At 36.5% G+C, this 17,729-nt stretch overlaps 1 protein-coding gene across 1 annotated transcript; it reads left to right on the top strand.

The window, feature by feature from the left end:
* Positions 1-4: 4 nt before the first annotated feature.
* ZDS (zeta-carotene desaturase) lies at positions 5-16,955 on the top strand. Its single transcript, XM_006858843.4, has 14 exons — positions 5-307; positions 1,140-1,264; positions 1,633-1,767; positions 2,910-2,982; positions 3,103-3,176; positions 5,358-5,462; positions 7,020-7,264; positions 7,430-7,517; positions 9,971-10,013; positions 10,145-10,301; positions 10,502-10,630; positions 13,843-13,915; positions 15,176-15,340; positions 16,572-16,955. Exons 1-14 carry the CDS (start codon positions 148-150, stop codon positions 16,719-16,721), a joined length of 1,722 nt encoding a protein of 573 aa, XP_006858905.2. The 5' UTR covers positions 5-147; the 3' UTR covers positions 16,722-16,955.
* Positions 16,956-17,729: the final 774 nt, after the last annotated feature.

Raw genomic sequence — 17,729 nt, 5'->3', positions numbered from 1 at the left:
CTCCGCCGTTTGGTGTGAAACTCTAGCAAATAATCACGACAAGCTGACAATTATTTGGTATCTCTTATTTGAGATGCCCTCTGTTTTTATCAGAACGCGAAGCGGCCGAAGGAGTTTTGAATTCCGGCCATTTTACGGGAAAATTTAATGGCTTCTGCTTGTTTTCCGGCGAGTTCAGGCAGTTTTTGCGGTGAGATGGTGGGGATTCCGGCGCCTAGGTATCCGGAAACTAGGGTCGGGGTGAAGGTCTGGCAATTGGGGGCCCGTTGTTCTCTGGAGGAGAAGGTTTCAGACATGAGAGTGAATGGTGTGCTTCACTTATTTGCATTTCTTCTTGATTTTTTTCTTTTATTGGATTCAGGCAGTTTCAGTTGTGTGTAATGGAATTCTATTTCGAGGTTTGGCTTTTAGATTTTGAAGTGAAATTTTGCAGAATTTTGTGTGTTAATTGAGTGTCTGAGTAGGGTTTGAGCTTCTTGAGTTTGTGATGAAATTTAGCAGAGATTTTTGTTTACCGGGGGTGTGTTTGTACTTTTATGCTTTAGGCTTATGGAAATTAAAGGGAAATTTCTCATGGTTTTATGTATAGTGAAGTGTGTTCCTATGGTTTTAAATTCTGAAATTTGAAGTGTAATTTAGCTTAGCGTTGTTATGTACACTGTGTTATGGAGTGTGTCGTAGCCTCTGAAATTTAAAGTGAATCTGAGCACAGCTTTTACTTGGTAATGTTGACAACATGTTGTTTTGCAAAATTTGAACTATTCTGTTACCGTTTTATTTTTTTTTTCTCTGAATGTTAACGACTTCTTTTTTCTGCATCCATGGACAAGATTTGGTGTTGGCTTAAAAATTAAATGCAATGCACTATTTCTCTGTTTCATCAGAGCCGAGTGAAACTATGAAAAGTGTTGGAATTGTTTTTAATACTACTTCCTTATTAGCTTTGTGTTCTGCTCTCAACTTCTGAAATTATGACCTGGGTCTTGTTATGGATGTTATGTTTCTTCTGTACATTAGAGTGCATTATCTATGCGATGTATATGAAGTTGTTGATTTTTTTTTGGTTCTCGTTTTTGTGTAGTAGTTTTTTCCATTTTGATTATGGGTATCCATTTTTGACTCTATATATTATATGGCAGCTCCTAAAGGGCTGTTCCCACCAGAACCTGAGCATTACCGAGGGCCTAAACTTAAAGTGGCTGTCATTGGAGCTGGACTTGCAGGAATGTCAACTGCAGTGGAACTTTTGGACCAAGGCCATGAGGTTGATCTCTCAACATGTCAAAGATCACTGTTTTCTATGTGTGGTTTCCAAAATCAATACCATTGTTGGAGTTCTGTAACTCATGGTTTGACTTTTGAGAATGGAATAGCTTTGTTCACTCCTTTTCTCACACAAATGACAATGTTCAAGTGGGATATGCTCAATATCTTGGAATTACTTCCATTTGAATAACAAAATATTCTTTGACGTTTTGTATGTCGCTTGCTCACTTTATGTTTCTACATTGCTTACTGCTTTAATTTGGTTAGAACTTGCTTGAACTTCCTAGATAAATGACTCATGCTCCACATTGTCAAATTTGTAATAACATATGTTTCTCAAATGCATATTTGCATTGTCTTTTGCAGGTAGATATATATGAATCCCGCCAATTTATTGGTGGAAAAGTTGGTTCTTTTCAGGATAGGCGTGGAAACCATATTGAAATGGGACTCCATGTATTCTTTGGGTGTTATAACAACCTTTTCCGTCTGATGAAAAAGGTTAGTTTGCTTTGTTCATAGAATGTTACAAGTTTTTTCCCTTGGTCATATGCTTGCAGGTTCTGAATGATCATGAACTGAAACGTTATGTTTGTCCATGAACACCATAAGTTTTTTGTTTCCTTTTTAGAGAATCTTGGTGTAGGAGTTTATTCTTAATACTTTTGATATTATGTTTATAGAATGTGCCAGAAATTCAAGCAATGGGTGCTCACTATATTGTTAAGTGCTGATGTGTGAATGTGATGTAGATCCTTATGGATTCTTCAACTGCAACCTCACAAAATTGTTTACATTTGTTTCTAAATAAAAATATGGCTGTGATCACTGATCACAAGTGTTGGGTCTGAAACACGTATTACCGTAAATTTATTGTTATATGGAGATATTTTATTCACATAATTCACTGAGTAGTTTACTGTTAGGTTTTTTGACTTATTGGGCTTTTATGTGGAGATATGCCTCATGTCAAGATTGTCTAACATAAAAGGATAGGGGTTAAGGGCTTCCTATCATATTCTAACTTGCTATTGAGTTCTTGCGTAGAAACTTCTAGGAGTTAATATGTGCGAATGTGCGTGTGTGTGTGCTTGCGTGTGTTAGGGAGGGAGGCATAACTTGGCGGGGAGAGGGAGGGATAGGTTGGCGGGGAGAGGGGGAGAGAGGGAGGGAGGGAGGGAGTAAGGGAGATTTCGTAATTTGGTGTCCTTTCCGGTAGATAGAATGTCGGGGGGGTGGGGGGTGGCTCGGGGAGGGGAGGGGGGATTTTCTATTAGATAGAGTAAGGTTGGTTTTTGGTGAAACTTTAAGGAAATTTTGTCGCTTTCGGAAGTTGGCTTCTTGTTTTTGTGTGCATGTGTTAATCTTGGTCTTGTAATTTTGAGTAAAATATGGGAGGGAAGGAGAGATTGCAAGTTGGTGTCCTTTCTAGTAGTAGATAGAGTTGGTTGTTTTTGGGTAAAACTTTAAGTAAATTTTATCACTTTCGGAAATTGGCTTGCTTGTTTTTGCGTGCATCTGTTAATCTCAGTCTTGTAATTTTGCCCAAAACCCAGGTGTTTTTTTTTTCTGGGCAGTTCCTCCTATCATTATGGTACTGTTATTTGATTGTATGGTGGTTGGGTATCTTTTTCTTGTTGCAGGTTGGTGCTGACAAAAATTTACTCGTAAAGGATCACACTCATACCTTCATTAATAAAGGCGGCCAAGTTGGTGGTATGATTTATGATTTTTGTCAATTGCTACATGTTGGTTTTGAACTTAATATGCGGTAGCTAATTATGATATATATTATATTGGTTATCTTCTTGTAAATGACATTACAGTTTGGTGCAGAACTTGATTTTCGGTTTCCCATTGGGGCCCCAGTGCATGGTATCAGGGCTTTTTTATCTACTAATCAGCTCAAGGTAGCTTCATTCTTTGCATTGTTCCTTTTTTGTCAAGAGTACTGCAGCTAAACAAGATGCTTCTGCAGTATTTTATTATGTAAACCTGATGCATGGTGTTCTGTTTGTTAATATATTGATATTGAGTTATTTACTCTTGTATCTGTACTTGCCATATACTTTTGTCACTTTTTATCTAGCCTTTTGGGTGGCATTACAGTCTTTGCATTATTCACTCTTTCCATGCATGTTGATTGATGTTTCAAAACCATCTTGCTGAAAAGAACATTTCATATCTCTCTTATTCTAGAGAGTGGATACATCATCATTCTCTGTAATTCTATGGTAGCCTTGATTTTGGGTGGATCCTGTGGTAGATAAGGAACATTTTAATTCCTTGGGGTAATCATTGATATGTGCAACCTCTGTGGAAAGAAAGGCTTCTGAAAGCTCAGCTGGAAATTTTTTTCGTCTTCAACATGATAAAGTCATAAAACCTCATGCAACTGCTCCTCTATATATCTTCTCCTATGATGGCTTTAGGGTACTGATCTGCAATATTTTGTGAGAGAAATTTAATCATAGGAAAGAATTGGGAAGAAATTTTCTCAATGTGGCAAATAATCCCACTACACAGCCTAGCCCCTTAACAACTTCAAGATTACCTACATCATCAACCACTGAATTACCTTCTCCCAGCATATGGCCATGAGTCCATGACATCTCACCCGTGCCCCAAAAATGACATTCAACATTTTAGATTGAAAATAACGTCATATGTGTTGTAGAGAGTTTAGGTGGCAAATGATCCCTACATGTTAGTTTTGGTCCTTAGTGAGTTGAGGGGGAATAGATGAATTGCCTCACCATGATTTTGGGGCTCTATAGCATAATGTGTACTCATACACACTCATATATAAAATGCGTACTCATACATGCTCATATATAGAATGCTTATTTTCTAATAAGTATCCATCAGCATGTTAGAATGTGCATCTATCTATCTATAGATATATATGTGTGTGTGTGTGCGCGTGCGTGCGTTCTAATAAATATCCATCAGCATGCGTGTGTGTGTGTGCGCGTGCGTGCGTTCTAATAAATATCCATCAGCATGCGTGTGTGTGTGTGTCACCTTGGAGTAGTATCGTGAAACATTGAGTTATATTCCCTAATGATTTGTTGGAGAGTGAATGTTATAAACTTGAATTTATCAAATTTTGATATGCATGTAAACGTGGACCTGGGTCATCATTTAACTTACACCAGAGCCAGTAGATAATTTTCTAACTCTCCTCTAGGAAGTTGAATTCATGAGAAATATCTTGTACTTGCTTGTGCCGATACCTTGGGTTTTACTTGTCTAAATTATACGGATAACTTTCTAACTTTTTATTGCCGTTGCCTTAGTTCTTTCCATGTGAACCCCAAATGTGGTTTTCTTACTCACCTTTCCTCTCAGATGTGTTGCACTTTACTTAATTGAGATTCCAAGAAGACCTAGATGGTTTAGAGTCAATGACCTCCCCATAGTTGCACCACCCATCTGACATCTTGAGGAAATGGAAGTATCATGACCTTTGAGCTCAGCCATCATGAATAAAATGGTGGGCAGATCCTCTTTGTCCGATGAACTTCATTGTGCTGAGTTGCTGACTGGTTAATTTTCTACTGGCTTTGGTGTAAGGCTGTTATAACTCAGCGTTTCTTTTCCTCTCTTTTGATCTCTTTAATGGCCAATCTAGTCACTTCTCTTTACGATATATTACGTTGAAAACAGGCTGTAGGTAGAAAGGTTTATCTGAAAGAACCTTTAAATGCCTTTTTACTTAGAAATGGATCAGAAGTGTATTTTCTAGTGGTGGTGATTATTTTCCTGTGTTTTCATATTGGTACAGGAGTACTTCTAGCTTTGATTTAAGTTGCTATTCATATGTTTTCCCTTCGTAATAGTTTTCTTATTTTTGAACTCCGCTTTGTGCAGTTAAATTTCTTACTTATTGCTCTAATTTCTTTATTCTGCTTTGCTTGATGTTCAGAAATATGCATCTTTCTCTCTGGGTTAGTTTGTTTGGTCATGCTGTCATGAAAAGATGGGGCTTTTTTCTCCTCATTGCATCATTTGACATGCTACGTTAAGTTTACTCTCCTCTTGAAGTTAATACAATAGCTCAATGTTAGTTTTGCCTTATGTCATTGCAGACTATTGACAAAGCACGGAATGCGTTTGCTCTTGCAAGAAGTCCAGTTGTACGGGCTCTTATTGACCCTGATGGTGCAATGCAGGACATACGGAATCTGGACAATGTGAGTAGATTATCAAGTACTGTATTTTATTTGATTGAATTTTGTGTTGTTATTACATGAAACTCTTGATTTATTGTTACAAATATTCTTTTTCGTTGTATCAATTATTCAGTGCGTTTAAAATCAACTCATATTTTCATGGTCTACATCAACATCGGATCTTATTGATTGTGCTGATTTGAGTTTTATGCTAGCCATCTAGCATAAATTGTTCGAAAGTACTGTGACATTTATACCCCATGTTAACTTGCAGATATGTATTGTTGTACATACTTATCGTATTGATAGAAAATCTTTAGTAGTTCTGTATGGATACTTTTGTAAAGACCCACCTTTCTTTTATGGTGTGGCAAATATTTAACTGGCTTAAAGACTTACATAAGGACGAAAGAATGAAATAATGATAAACTGCTAGTTATGTCATGCAGACAACTGGCAATACCATGTTGTATTTCATGTGTGCAAAAGGAGGGATTGGATACTTCTCCTCACTTCGTGAATAATCAACTCTCTGCTGGTCAGAAGATAAACAAGGAAGTTGAATGATACCATGCAAGAACTTCTTTATTATTGCAAAATGACAGTATACATATGCTTTGTATGCTTTCCAAGATGAGATTAGAAAGGATTCGAATTGCATTTGTGTTAGTTTTATGAGTTATCGCGGGAGGTAAGTTTGAAATGAAACACTGTTGCCATCTAAAAAAAAAAGAACTATAGTTGGAGGTGGTTACCAAGTTCCACAGAAGAGCCAGAACCCATGTGGTGTTATTGTAAATGAATGACATGGCCTGAGACTAACTGAACAGCTTCAGGAGATGAAACTCATATCTCACATTCACTTAGGCTATAGTCATAACTAGTTTACTATTAGCCAGCACTAGGTAGTGCTGTAAATTAGGTGTTCCCTGTGAGTCGAATATTTTACAGCTGTTCCAGGAAGCGGATTGGTGTCTTCAAGATGGGTTCGCATGATAATACCTCAGGCATGCTCAGGCCAAGTAAGATATTTCCGTGACCTTTGCATCTAATAGAAATGCTTTGTACCCTCAATTCCTTGCAAAGGAATGACTGCAGTGACCAACAAACACGTAAAGCAAAGAGCCAATTTCCATTTTGGAGAAACTTGACACCATTAGGTGTCACATGGTTTACACACGAGTATTCCCTACTTAGATTCCCATGTCACAAATATGTTATAGCTCAATGGCTCTATTCTGCACTACCTAGACTTCTAAGTGGAATTTTGAAGGATCTGGTAAAAACTGGCTGGATGGTAGTTTATCTTTGGTGATGTATTAATAGTTGATTTCTTGTGGTTCTTCAAATAATCAGGTTTACAAGATACCAATTTGACTTCTTTAATATTTTGTCTTGGTCATAAAGGATATTCTGTGTAGCATATCATGGCCACTATGTTTGAACTGCTTATATTTTGCTCCATCTTATTTAACAATTATGTTGGCTTCTTGCACTGACTATTCTTTGAAGTCAGCTTTCTCATTCCTTCTTGTCCGAAGGATCATTATTTATATCTTCATCATTTAACTCTTTCAGGTCAGCTTCTCTGATTGGTTCTTGTCCAAAGGCGGCACTCGTATGAGTATCCAGAGAATGTGGGATCCTGTTGCCTATGCACTCGGTTTTATTGATTGTGATAATATTAGTGCACGTTGCATGCTCACTATTTTTGGGCTCTTCGCCACTAAGACAGAGGCTTCCCTGTTACGCATGCTAAAGGGTTCTCCTGATGTTTACTTGAGTGGCCCTATAAGAAAGTACATAGCAGATAAAGGAGGGAGGTATGGCAAGGCATTCTTTATCTGTGAGCTCCTTTGGAGTTTCTGCTCATGAGTAACTAGTGTTGTAATACTTATGAAAAAAAAGTGAAGTGATGCTATGTTTCTTAATCCTTTCCTATTCATAAATTGGCTTTAGGCATAAAGGTATCTTTTCTGACTTTGCAGATTCCACCTCCGATGGGGGTGTAGGGAGATATTGTATGATTACTTGGAAGATGGTGGAGCCTATGTAACTGGCCTCTCGATATCAAAGGTTTCCCTCTGCTTATCTTTCTTTTCTGAAATTTGAAGTTCTGTTTCAATTACCTGTGAATAGTTCATGAAAACCACCTACAACTTACAAGTCTAAATTATTGGATTGATGTTCAGCGAACCCTTTATTATATATATTGTAATAAGTTTATCAGAGGCATTTTCACATGTATTTGTCTGTTTTGCGACTTTTGCCAACACTTTCACCTCAATGGAAATTCATTGCTAGAATAGAAATGTGGCAATATTGTGGCAATTTGGAACTGTATGAAGACGTATTTGGCATTGAGCAGATGGCAAAATCCTGATATTTTTTAAGATAATCCTGGCAGTTTAAGACAATCTTCTGAGCCAGAAGGGATTGTAATACTTTAGGATTTTATTCGGTTGGTAAGCACCTTTGTGCCCATTGATTTGTATTGAATTTTTATTTCCCATTGATGAAATTTTTCTTGGTTGATGAGGGCCTATGTTGTAGTCCATAATGATATTAATATAATCAGCAGTTTAATATTTGCATTATACTGTAGCAACAGTACCATAGTCATTGTTGGAAAACATGTGCTTCTGTTGTATGTTAACTATGTACAAAGCCATCGGCTACCACATTAGGGTCCTAGATCTTTCCTTCTGTGTTATCAAATCTTGAGGACTACCTACATCTTGTGAAGAAACAAGGATACGTGGGTATGCTCAATTATAGATCGTGATGTTAGAAGTTTGCTCATGGATCTGTCTTGAACATTTACTTAAGAAGTTTGATTTGTGGTTCCAAGGTGCTCTTTACCATTGCTTCAAGTCATCCTCTCTAGTTTCCTAATTTAACCACTATTTTAAAGGTTCTCCTGCCCTATCTGGCATGTAATGTACATGTTATAGTTCTCTTGTAATTTTATCCTCGAAATAAGAACTCCGGCCCAAAATATAAGAGAAATAAAACTGAATTTAGAATTGTATTGACCTACTAGATGTTTTAAAATAAAAAATGCATCAGTTACATGATTTATCTGAATAATGGTTCACATGATACATAATAAAACCAAGAGAGAGAGGATGTAAATAGTCCCCAACCCATGTGGTCATTTTTATACTTCTGTTGGGGATCTGTGTCACAATTTGTAGCCTTGAATCAATTTGTTGTATCTTTTAACTATATATGTAAAATATTAATGAAATGCTTATATAATTTCTTATTTCAACCAATGATTACAATCCACTTTTGTCGACCCATGAGTATCCAAAAGCCCAAGTGGTGAGGGGAGAACCCCTACCTCAGTGAACCTGGCGACTGTCCTGAGGAATAGAGTTCTTGATGGTTGATAAAAAAACACATTACTTTTTATGTGATATGGTCTAGACGGTGACCTAAGTCCTCCAGGCAGTTGCCTCAGTGTTCCATGCTCCCACAGCTAGGTGACAGAGGCATTGTCACTTGTGCCTACATGGGAAGATCGACGCTAGGTATCTGCCTTGATATTATGCCAATCCAAAGCTTAATGAATACACTAGTGTATGCCCTGGAAAGCCAAATGGGATTGTCCCACCAATTATGATCTGCCTCATGGATGAAGTAAAATAAATAAATTTAATAATGAAAATGTTGAATAGACATATAAGGGAAAACATTTTGTCCACACTTTGGCGAACCGCCACATTGGTCCGCCCTCCCCCATTTTGAGAGTCTTCGGGATATTTATTTCACCCCAAAATTTGCGCATACATCCTCTTGGCACTAATGAAGAAGCCCATGGAAATTCTAAAAAAAAAAAAAAACCAACGCTGGAAAATGATTTTTTTGAACTTGATGAGTGCAGGCTGTCCATTTCATAGGCCACTAGATCTAGCCTTTTAAGTTCAAAATCAGTATCTTTATTTTTCATTTTTAGTTATTTGTTAGGTGATGATGACAATCGACAAAATTTGGGATAAACAAATCCCCCTGGGCCTCGATCCAACAATACTTTTTCTTTTCTAAATGGAAGGTCTGCATTCATTGCACATTTTCTGTCCTCAAAAAAGATAATTTCTTGGTTTTTATTTCAACAATTTTTTCGCCGACTTCTTTGACAGGACAAGAGGAGGTGCGTGCTGATTTTGGGTGATAGAAATGTCCCTAATGCCCCCAAATTGGGGAGGGTGGATACTGGTCCAGTCTGCCCTTCGGTCGACCATATGTTTTCCCTAGATATAAATGTAACTGGGCTACCATGCGGATTCAAACATGTTGATCCATGAGGAAATCGACACCTGTTTGTCTTAAATTACTCCTTTGCTATGTCTGACTCATTGGTAAATAACATATATGGTATCTTGTATATTTGCAAAGATAGCAATTCCTATTCTAGAGATGAAAAACCAGTTGGAGTTTTTTTGCTGATTTAGGATTATCTATTCAGATACGGTAATAGTTATTTTTCATCAAATGTGACTTAACTCATTTCTCTTAAATTGTAGGCCACTGAAAAGCAAATTGTAAAAGCTGATGCATATGTAGCAGGTTTGTATGTGTATCTCTGATCAAGATTACATTCTTGAATTGTTCATCATCTAATAAATGTAGTAATTTTTCTTGGCAGCATGTGATATCTTAGCTCATCATCTAATAAATGTAGTAATTTTTCTTGGCAGCATGTGATGTCCCTGGCATTAAGAGATTAGTGCCTTCTAAATGGAGGGAGAATGAATTCTTTGATAATATCTACAAACTTGTCGGAGTGCCAGTAATCACTGTTCAACTAAGATATAATGGCTGGGTTACCGAATTACGAGATCTGCAACTTTCTAGGTGATAAACATAATCTAACATTTGAGATGTTGAAAACTGTTGGCTGTGCTTTCTAGCTTTTGTTTTCTCTAGCTCTATTTTTAATGCATGTGTATTTGTTGATATTTTCTAGGTTTTGTTTCTCTGCCTCTATTATTTCTTGCATATGTACTTGTTAATATTTTATACCAATTTGTCTTTTGTTCATCTTCATTTATAAGGCAATTGAGACGAGCTGCTGGGATGGATAATCTCCTGTATAGTCCAGATGCAGATTTTTCTTGCTTTGCTGACCTTGCACTGAGTTCTCCTGAAGATTATTACATTGAGGGGCAAGGTTCTTTGATTCAGTAAGGAGAACCCTTCATTAGACTTTGTAGTCTTGCTTTATTAGTCCAATCTGGAATTGGTAATCAACTCACTGATCAAAAACAGAAAAATAAAATAAAACGAACACCGTTCAAAATTTTTTATTGAACTTATTTCTTTTTTATTTCTTTATATCCTTGGATTTTCATATGAAGTTAAATTGTTCTGTTGCATTCTCATTCCTTATGTTCTCATATTGCTTTGATTTTTCAACTCTGCTAACATAGTAGTGCTTTAGAAATTTGTAGTGGTTTCATGTGGTCTAAACTTTGCTTATGTTACTCAAACAGTTTTTCCTCTTGCGACTTAATTGGAGATATTTTCTGCATTGAACAATATTAGTTCCTCTATTCTAATGTATGCAGTGGGTTTGCTGGAATGTTTTGGAAATCAATGCAACGGCAGAAGAATTCTTCCAAGATCACAATTAATCCTGATTTCACAGCTTTTTTGGGTTCCCACTATCATACCATCAAACAAATCATACAGAAAATGCTAGATAGGCTCTTCAACTAGATACGAAAATGGTTAATGCGCTATAGAATATGGTGATCCCACCTTATATTAAAAACCTCAAAGCTGGACTTTGATTCTCTAATTCTTCCAGAATATATTTCTCCAGAACCTATGCCACTTATGTAGTAACCTGCAATATCTTTTCCCACTCAACCCCAAATGAGGTTAAGCTGGGAAACCTCTCTCTCCCTCTCTTCTCTTATCTTCGCACACACGCACGATCCCCCATCTGCACCCAATAAAAAACGAAGAAGCAAGAAAACAAATAAAAAACTCCCTTTTCTTTCCATGCTTTGTATTTATCAAATCTTAGCAGAGCCCCACATGAGAGAAAGTTGTGGTGGCTTCCCTTATCCCATAGCCCAATACATCTGGTATGCTCATGATACAATACTCACATAAACATTTTAAATGTTTTCCACTAAAATAAACCCCACGTTTTTATACATGCTAAAGAACCCAACTCTTAGAATATTTACAAATATCCTTACTTTTCGAGATTACTGGGACAAGACCCTTAGGTGCATGCAATCCCACCAAACCAGAGGCCATGCAACTTCTTAATGGCTCCAGGCAACGCCCCAACCTGCATTTTAATATAGGGCTGTTCCCTAATGTTATGTTGTTAGATGGGCTTGCCACAAGGTGCCTCCCTGCCTGACCAGCCCATATTTTTGTGGAGGTGTTTGAGCTCTGTGCTCACTTCTTTATTTGATTTCTCATTATCTTTTTGATTCTAATATCCATAATAATCTTTGCCAAAGGGGGCATATCCCAGTCTAAGCTTTTTCTTTTGCTCTGTGTTCGTCCAATCAGATTCCTCTTCAGCATCTCTGTCTTTGGTTTGTGTTTATAGCTGTTCCCCTATGCATTCTTTTAATTGAATGAATTCCATCCTTACAAATAGAAATTAGAAGAGTTTTTCAAAACTAACTTTTTGAGATATTTATTCATGTTATTCAATTTATTTATATTTTCCAATTAGAATTATCCTTAAACCAACTTCAGGCTTCTGAAACAACCCCAGACCCAGGGTCTGGTTTGATAGACTATCCCAGATGCTTCTTAGATACTCTTTTGGGTATTTTTCCTCACTCCCTTGGTTGCTAAACTGTCCTATGACCTTCCAGTTTCGTTACTTGCATTCCTTTTTTCCAACTTGGTCACCGACATGAATAGTAAGGCTGCATTTACCTTTGTAAACTAGAATTCACAAATTCTAGAAACTTTGTTAGGCAGCTTGGAAGCAACACAAAAATACCTCTGGCTAACAAAGTATTTTTGCTCTGATTTTAGAAAGACAATAAAAATCAAGAAGCTCAGTTATTTTCTATGGTGATTGAACGACATAATAAATTCCTGATGTTTAATCCAAAACTAGTAGAAATTTTTTATGTCAAAATTCAAGGGGCTATGTTTGCTATTAATAATGAACTATTTCCCAAGTTATAATGCTCTTGTGATGGATTTCTTTTGCTCATTATATAAGTTGAATATTCTTGGGCATCAGTTTGTAATCATATCTACTGCTAAATTAATTGGAGAGAATCTCATAAGGGGCTTGGGTTCAACAAGGTTCATTGCAACGTTATGGGAAGTTGGAAGTGTATTTGAGGATCCAGCGATAGACATGGAGACTGAACAGTAGTCAACAGGTGAACCCAACAAACTTGTATTTGATGGTTATCTATGTGACCAACGGAAGGCTGGAAAATGTTTGTGACCGAGCAATAGACATGGACACTGAATAGGTCACAATAGGAGAGTCAAAGAAACTTTTTAATCTTTGTGACCGAGCAATAGAAATTTCTGATGTCAAAATTCAAGGGGATATGTTTTCTATTAATAATGAACTATTTCCCAAGTTATAATACTCGTATGATGGATGTCTTCTGCTCATTATATAGGTTGAACATTCTTGGGCATCAGTTTATAATCATGGCTACTGCTAAATTAATTTGGAGAGAATCTCATAAGTGGCTTGGGTTCAACAAGGTTAGAACAGTATTTGAGGATCCAGCGATAGACATGGAGATTGAACAGTAGTCAACAGGAGAACCCAACAAAGTTGTATTTTGATGGTTATCTATGGGACCAACAGAAGGCTGGAAAATCTTTGTCACCGAGCAATAGACATGGACCCTTGGTCACAATAGGAGAGTCAAAGAAACTTTATTTGTTTTTACTACGATGGTTACATTTGAATCCATTTATATAGGGCCAGTAAGGATAGCATCTATTTAAGCAATCCTAATTAACTGCAATTTGTGAGCTTCATGATGTAAGTTTGCCTTTGAAGGTTTACCTAGGGTTTTAGTTGATGTTTGAGAGCCAGGAGTATGTCTAAAATGCATCTTCTGGGAGACAGAAGATTTTGAGAGATACATTTTGTGTGCAATTTTCTTTCCCCTGGTTTGCCCTTTATGGATGCATAAGTTTTAAGAGGTTTTTATCTTGACACTTGACCACTTGGCATTTTTGTTGCTTTCATTCTTGGTTCTTGCGATTTCATTTGTATATTATTGGAGCTTTCACGCCCTGGCTTTAGTCTAACTTATTTTGTATGATATAATTGAATATGAAGTGCTTTTATATATCTGCTTAAACTATTGGCTAACTACCATCCCTGCTCATTTCCATAGTCTGATTTATTGTAAATTTGTTTTTTCCTCTGCAGAGCTGTGATAACTCCAGGTGATCCCTACATGCCGCTGACAAATGATAAAATCATTGAACGGATCCAGAAACAGGTTAGTGATAAGTAGTTTTTCCTTTTCCATATTAACACCATTAGCATGCCTTGGAGAATTTTTTTACGTATTATACATTCACAGGCCTGTAAAGATGCACATGCACAAGCCTCTTTGTTCACATGCTCTTTAGATTAGGTTTAAAAGCCTCTTTGTTCACATTCTCTGAGACTCATCAGAGTAGGTTTAAAATTATCTGTATTATTTACAAATGACAGACTCAGCCTCTTTGTTCACATGCTCTTTAGATTATCGAATTTGTTAGTTTGATTCTTCTAATAGTGTCTGAAAACCTATAATCAAGCAAGCAATTTTTTTCGGGTATTTCAAGTGTAAACAACACAACCTTTGGAAGGAATTGTAACGTCATTAGTCAATGAAACTAGATTCAGTGCTCAGCATACCATTTTTTTCATCTTTTCCTTTTTTGTTTAGTGAAAGGCCTGAATCCAAAACTCTGAAAGTGCTAAAAAAAATTCTGTTATATCTGTGATGCCCATAAGGTCATTTCTTTTAATTGTACCATTTGCAATAGAGCTCTGCTTTAATAATGTAATACGGGTAATTGACCCCATTGGTAAACGAAGCCTAAAAAAAGTGAAGAAATGGGTGTGTAGACTTGGTGCTTCTTGCTCAAGTTATCATCATCATCGTCAGAGCTTTTTCCCAACTAATTGTGATCAGCTACAAGAATCCTGGTTCGCCATTCTGCTCTATTAAAGGTCATACCTTAGTGGGGCCATAAGTCCCCATATCTTTTCGCACTACTTCCAACCATATTCTTTTGGACTACCCCTGACCCTTTTTGAGTCTTCCACTTTAACTAACTTTCACCTCCTAACAGGTGCTATATTGGGTTTGCATGGCCAGCCCGCTTTAGTCTATTTTCTCTCTTCTTTTATCCTATTTGTGCCATACCTAAATTTTTCCGAATGTATTCATTTCAAATTCTATCCCTTCTTGTTTTGCCACTCATCCATCTCAGCATCATCATCTCAGCTACACTCATGCTAGAGGTATATTATTTCTTGACCGCCCAACATTAGGCCCCAAGCTATCCATCTTCAATAAAGGCATTTTGCATGTACAGGTTATGTCATTATCTTTCATTTTCGTTTTGAATTCATTTACTTTTCACATTGATGTATTATCTGAACTATTTATTTTTATGTGGATGCCTACTGCATGACTAATTGTCTCAAGAAATGCGTACATTATGGACATGAAAAAGTATTGGTTCCATGAACTTGCCTTTTGTAGGTGCTGTCTCTGTTTCCATCTGCTCAAGGTTTAGAAGTTATTTGGTCTTCAGTGGTCAAAATTGGACAATCTCTATATCGTGAGGGTCCTGGAATGGATCCTTTCAGACCTGATCAGAGAACACCAGTGCAGAACTTCTTCCTTGCAGGTTCATATACGAAGCAGGTAATATGTTTTATCCAATATTTCATGCTCTTTTGAATTTCTTGATGACCATTTGAGCACATCTTCTGTCTATTACTAATGCTCATGTTGCTCTAATTGCTCCGAATCCTGAGAAAGAACTGTGTACGATGCCATCCAAAATAGAAAGAACTGCATATGTTCTGATTGATGCTAGCATGAGTACACCCCATGCTTGCAGACAAGGACACTTTAACTTTCCATCCATTCTCATACTAGCGACTTTCAATGTACAGGAAACATTTTGAAAAAGGTGGACCACAGTTCTCATTAAAATGCATGAATATCTCTTAGAAGTTTTAATCATAGTTTTTATAGTTGCCTTAAGATTTGAATGGAAGAAGTGGACTGTCGGTCCAACTTTGTGCAGGAAAGATAGAAGCTACCAGTCCCTGTCTTTAAAAATTCATTGACCATATTAGTCCTTGACCTAGGCCTGGATTCGTGGATGTGAAGCTGGAAAATCCTTGGGTTGCCTATTATTGAGGGATTTGATAGATAAAGTTCTGGCAACTTATGATTTGTTTCTTAGTTATTGAAAATCTTCTTATTTGCCTGACTATATTTTTTATAAACCATCCAACTATCATGACTATCGAGGAGAAGAGGCATTGCTAACGTGAAAATCCTGCACACTCTGCATAGTATCCATCTCTCTCCTTAACCTTCATATGCTTTCTTTTCATATTTTCCCTTTTTTTGGATTTTTCTGTAATGCTTCTGGTTGTAAATTAGTTTTATCTAAATCCATCATATATATATATATATATATATATATATATATATATATATATATATACTAGGAGACCATTTATGTTTTGTACAAAGAGTCCTCTAACTACTGCTGCCATCCTAGCCAAGAGATTTAAAACATCTATACTATATATTATGTATTTATTTCATTGTTTTTTCTCTCTTTTTTTTTCCTCTTTTTTTAGATCGCCAATCCGGATCGGGTTTGGTGGGTGGGCGATCCACCTCACCAATCTATTTTTTTTTAACATTGCTTTTTGCTATGCAAATGTCTTGGATCTGAGTCATGGATTTCATTACCTTCAGTAGACACTCTAGTTAAATGAAGGAATATATGTGGTATTTATCAACCCCCACAAATCTCTTCAATATCATAGAGCAGTCTGATTTTAAGTCTCTATTGATATCTTAAACCATGGCATCAGCAACCCTTGATAGAACAACTTGCATACTAATGCAGGACTATATTGATAGCATGGAGGGAGCAACCCTTTCAGGAAGACAAGCTGCGTCTTATATATGTAGTGCTGGGGAAGAGCTAGCTTCCCTAAGAAAGAAGATAGCCCAAGGTACAGCAGTAGGTGCAAAGATTGAGCCGTGTATAGCATAATGGCAATTTTTACCACGGTTTTGATTCTTGTCATACGGGAAGAATTGTTTTTGTTCTTCCATGTTAAATATGTCCAATTTGTATGTAATTTAAAGATCTTGTATTAAACAAATAGAAATTTCACTCCTTTTCCACTCAAATCATGTGTAAGCTGGTCCAATATCGAGCAGTGTATTGGATGTGAAGAGATAATTGCTCCACCTTTATCAAATTTCCTTTCCCATTCCCTTGTTACTTTCGACTGTTAAAAGGATAATACTCTTAGTTCTTTCACTTTCTCTAAGGGTGACTTCTTTGAATTACTTATATTGCTATTTCTTGATGCAAATAAAAATTTAGCAAGTGCGCATAGATTAAGTGGGGCGTGAGTTTTAGTAGCATTGTGGATATGGTTGATTTTAATATTGGACAAAGGGATTTACGTTTATCTAGAGATTTATAGGAAATTTAGATAGAGATGGATTATATGGGAAAATTTTGGTGCATGAGTATTTAGGAAAATAAGGAGGATAGAGAAAATAGAGAGAGATGTGACACGTGAGGTAAAGAGAGAAAATAGGAGAAGTTTGTATTTTGTTTAGAGATAGGCTTTATTTTATGGGAAAGGTTTCTATACTTCCTCTACAGCATAGAAGATTTATGCTTCTTTTACCATCCATCCGTCCAATTTTTATCAAGAGAGTCACTTACCATCCATCCGTCCAATTTTTATCAAGAGAGTCACTTATCGTTTGATTTTAGATTTGACGTCTCAAAGTATTTTATTTTTAGTTTTTTTTATACAAATTATATGAATATGAAATTTGGTACGTATCATCTTCTCATTGGGGTGAATCTATAAAAATATTAAAAATAATTTTTTGATAAAATATAATGGCCAAAATGCCTTTTGTAATTTTTAGGGGTTATTTTGGTCATTTTATTTTATGAGATTTTTTTTTTTTTTTTCCCTAGCACGAGTTTAATAGAGGATTGGATGTCCAAATTTTGGTGTCAAAATAATTTATA

The sequence above is a fragment of the Amborella trichopoda genome, chromosome 3 (genome assembly GCF_054954075.1).
Source record: "Amborella trichopoda isolate Santa Cruz 75 chromosome 3, AtrichopodaSantaCruz75HAP2 v2.0, whole genome shotgun sequence".
NCBI classification, from domain to species: Eukaryota; Viridiplantae; Streptophyta; class Magnoliopsida; order Amborellales; family Amborellaceae; genus Amborella; species Amborella trichopoda.
Note: the sequence above shows the minus strand (reverse complement) of the source record. Positions and strands in the feature narration are given on the sequence as shown.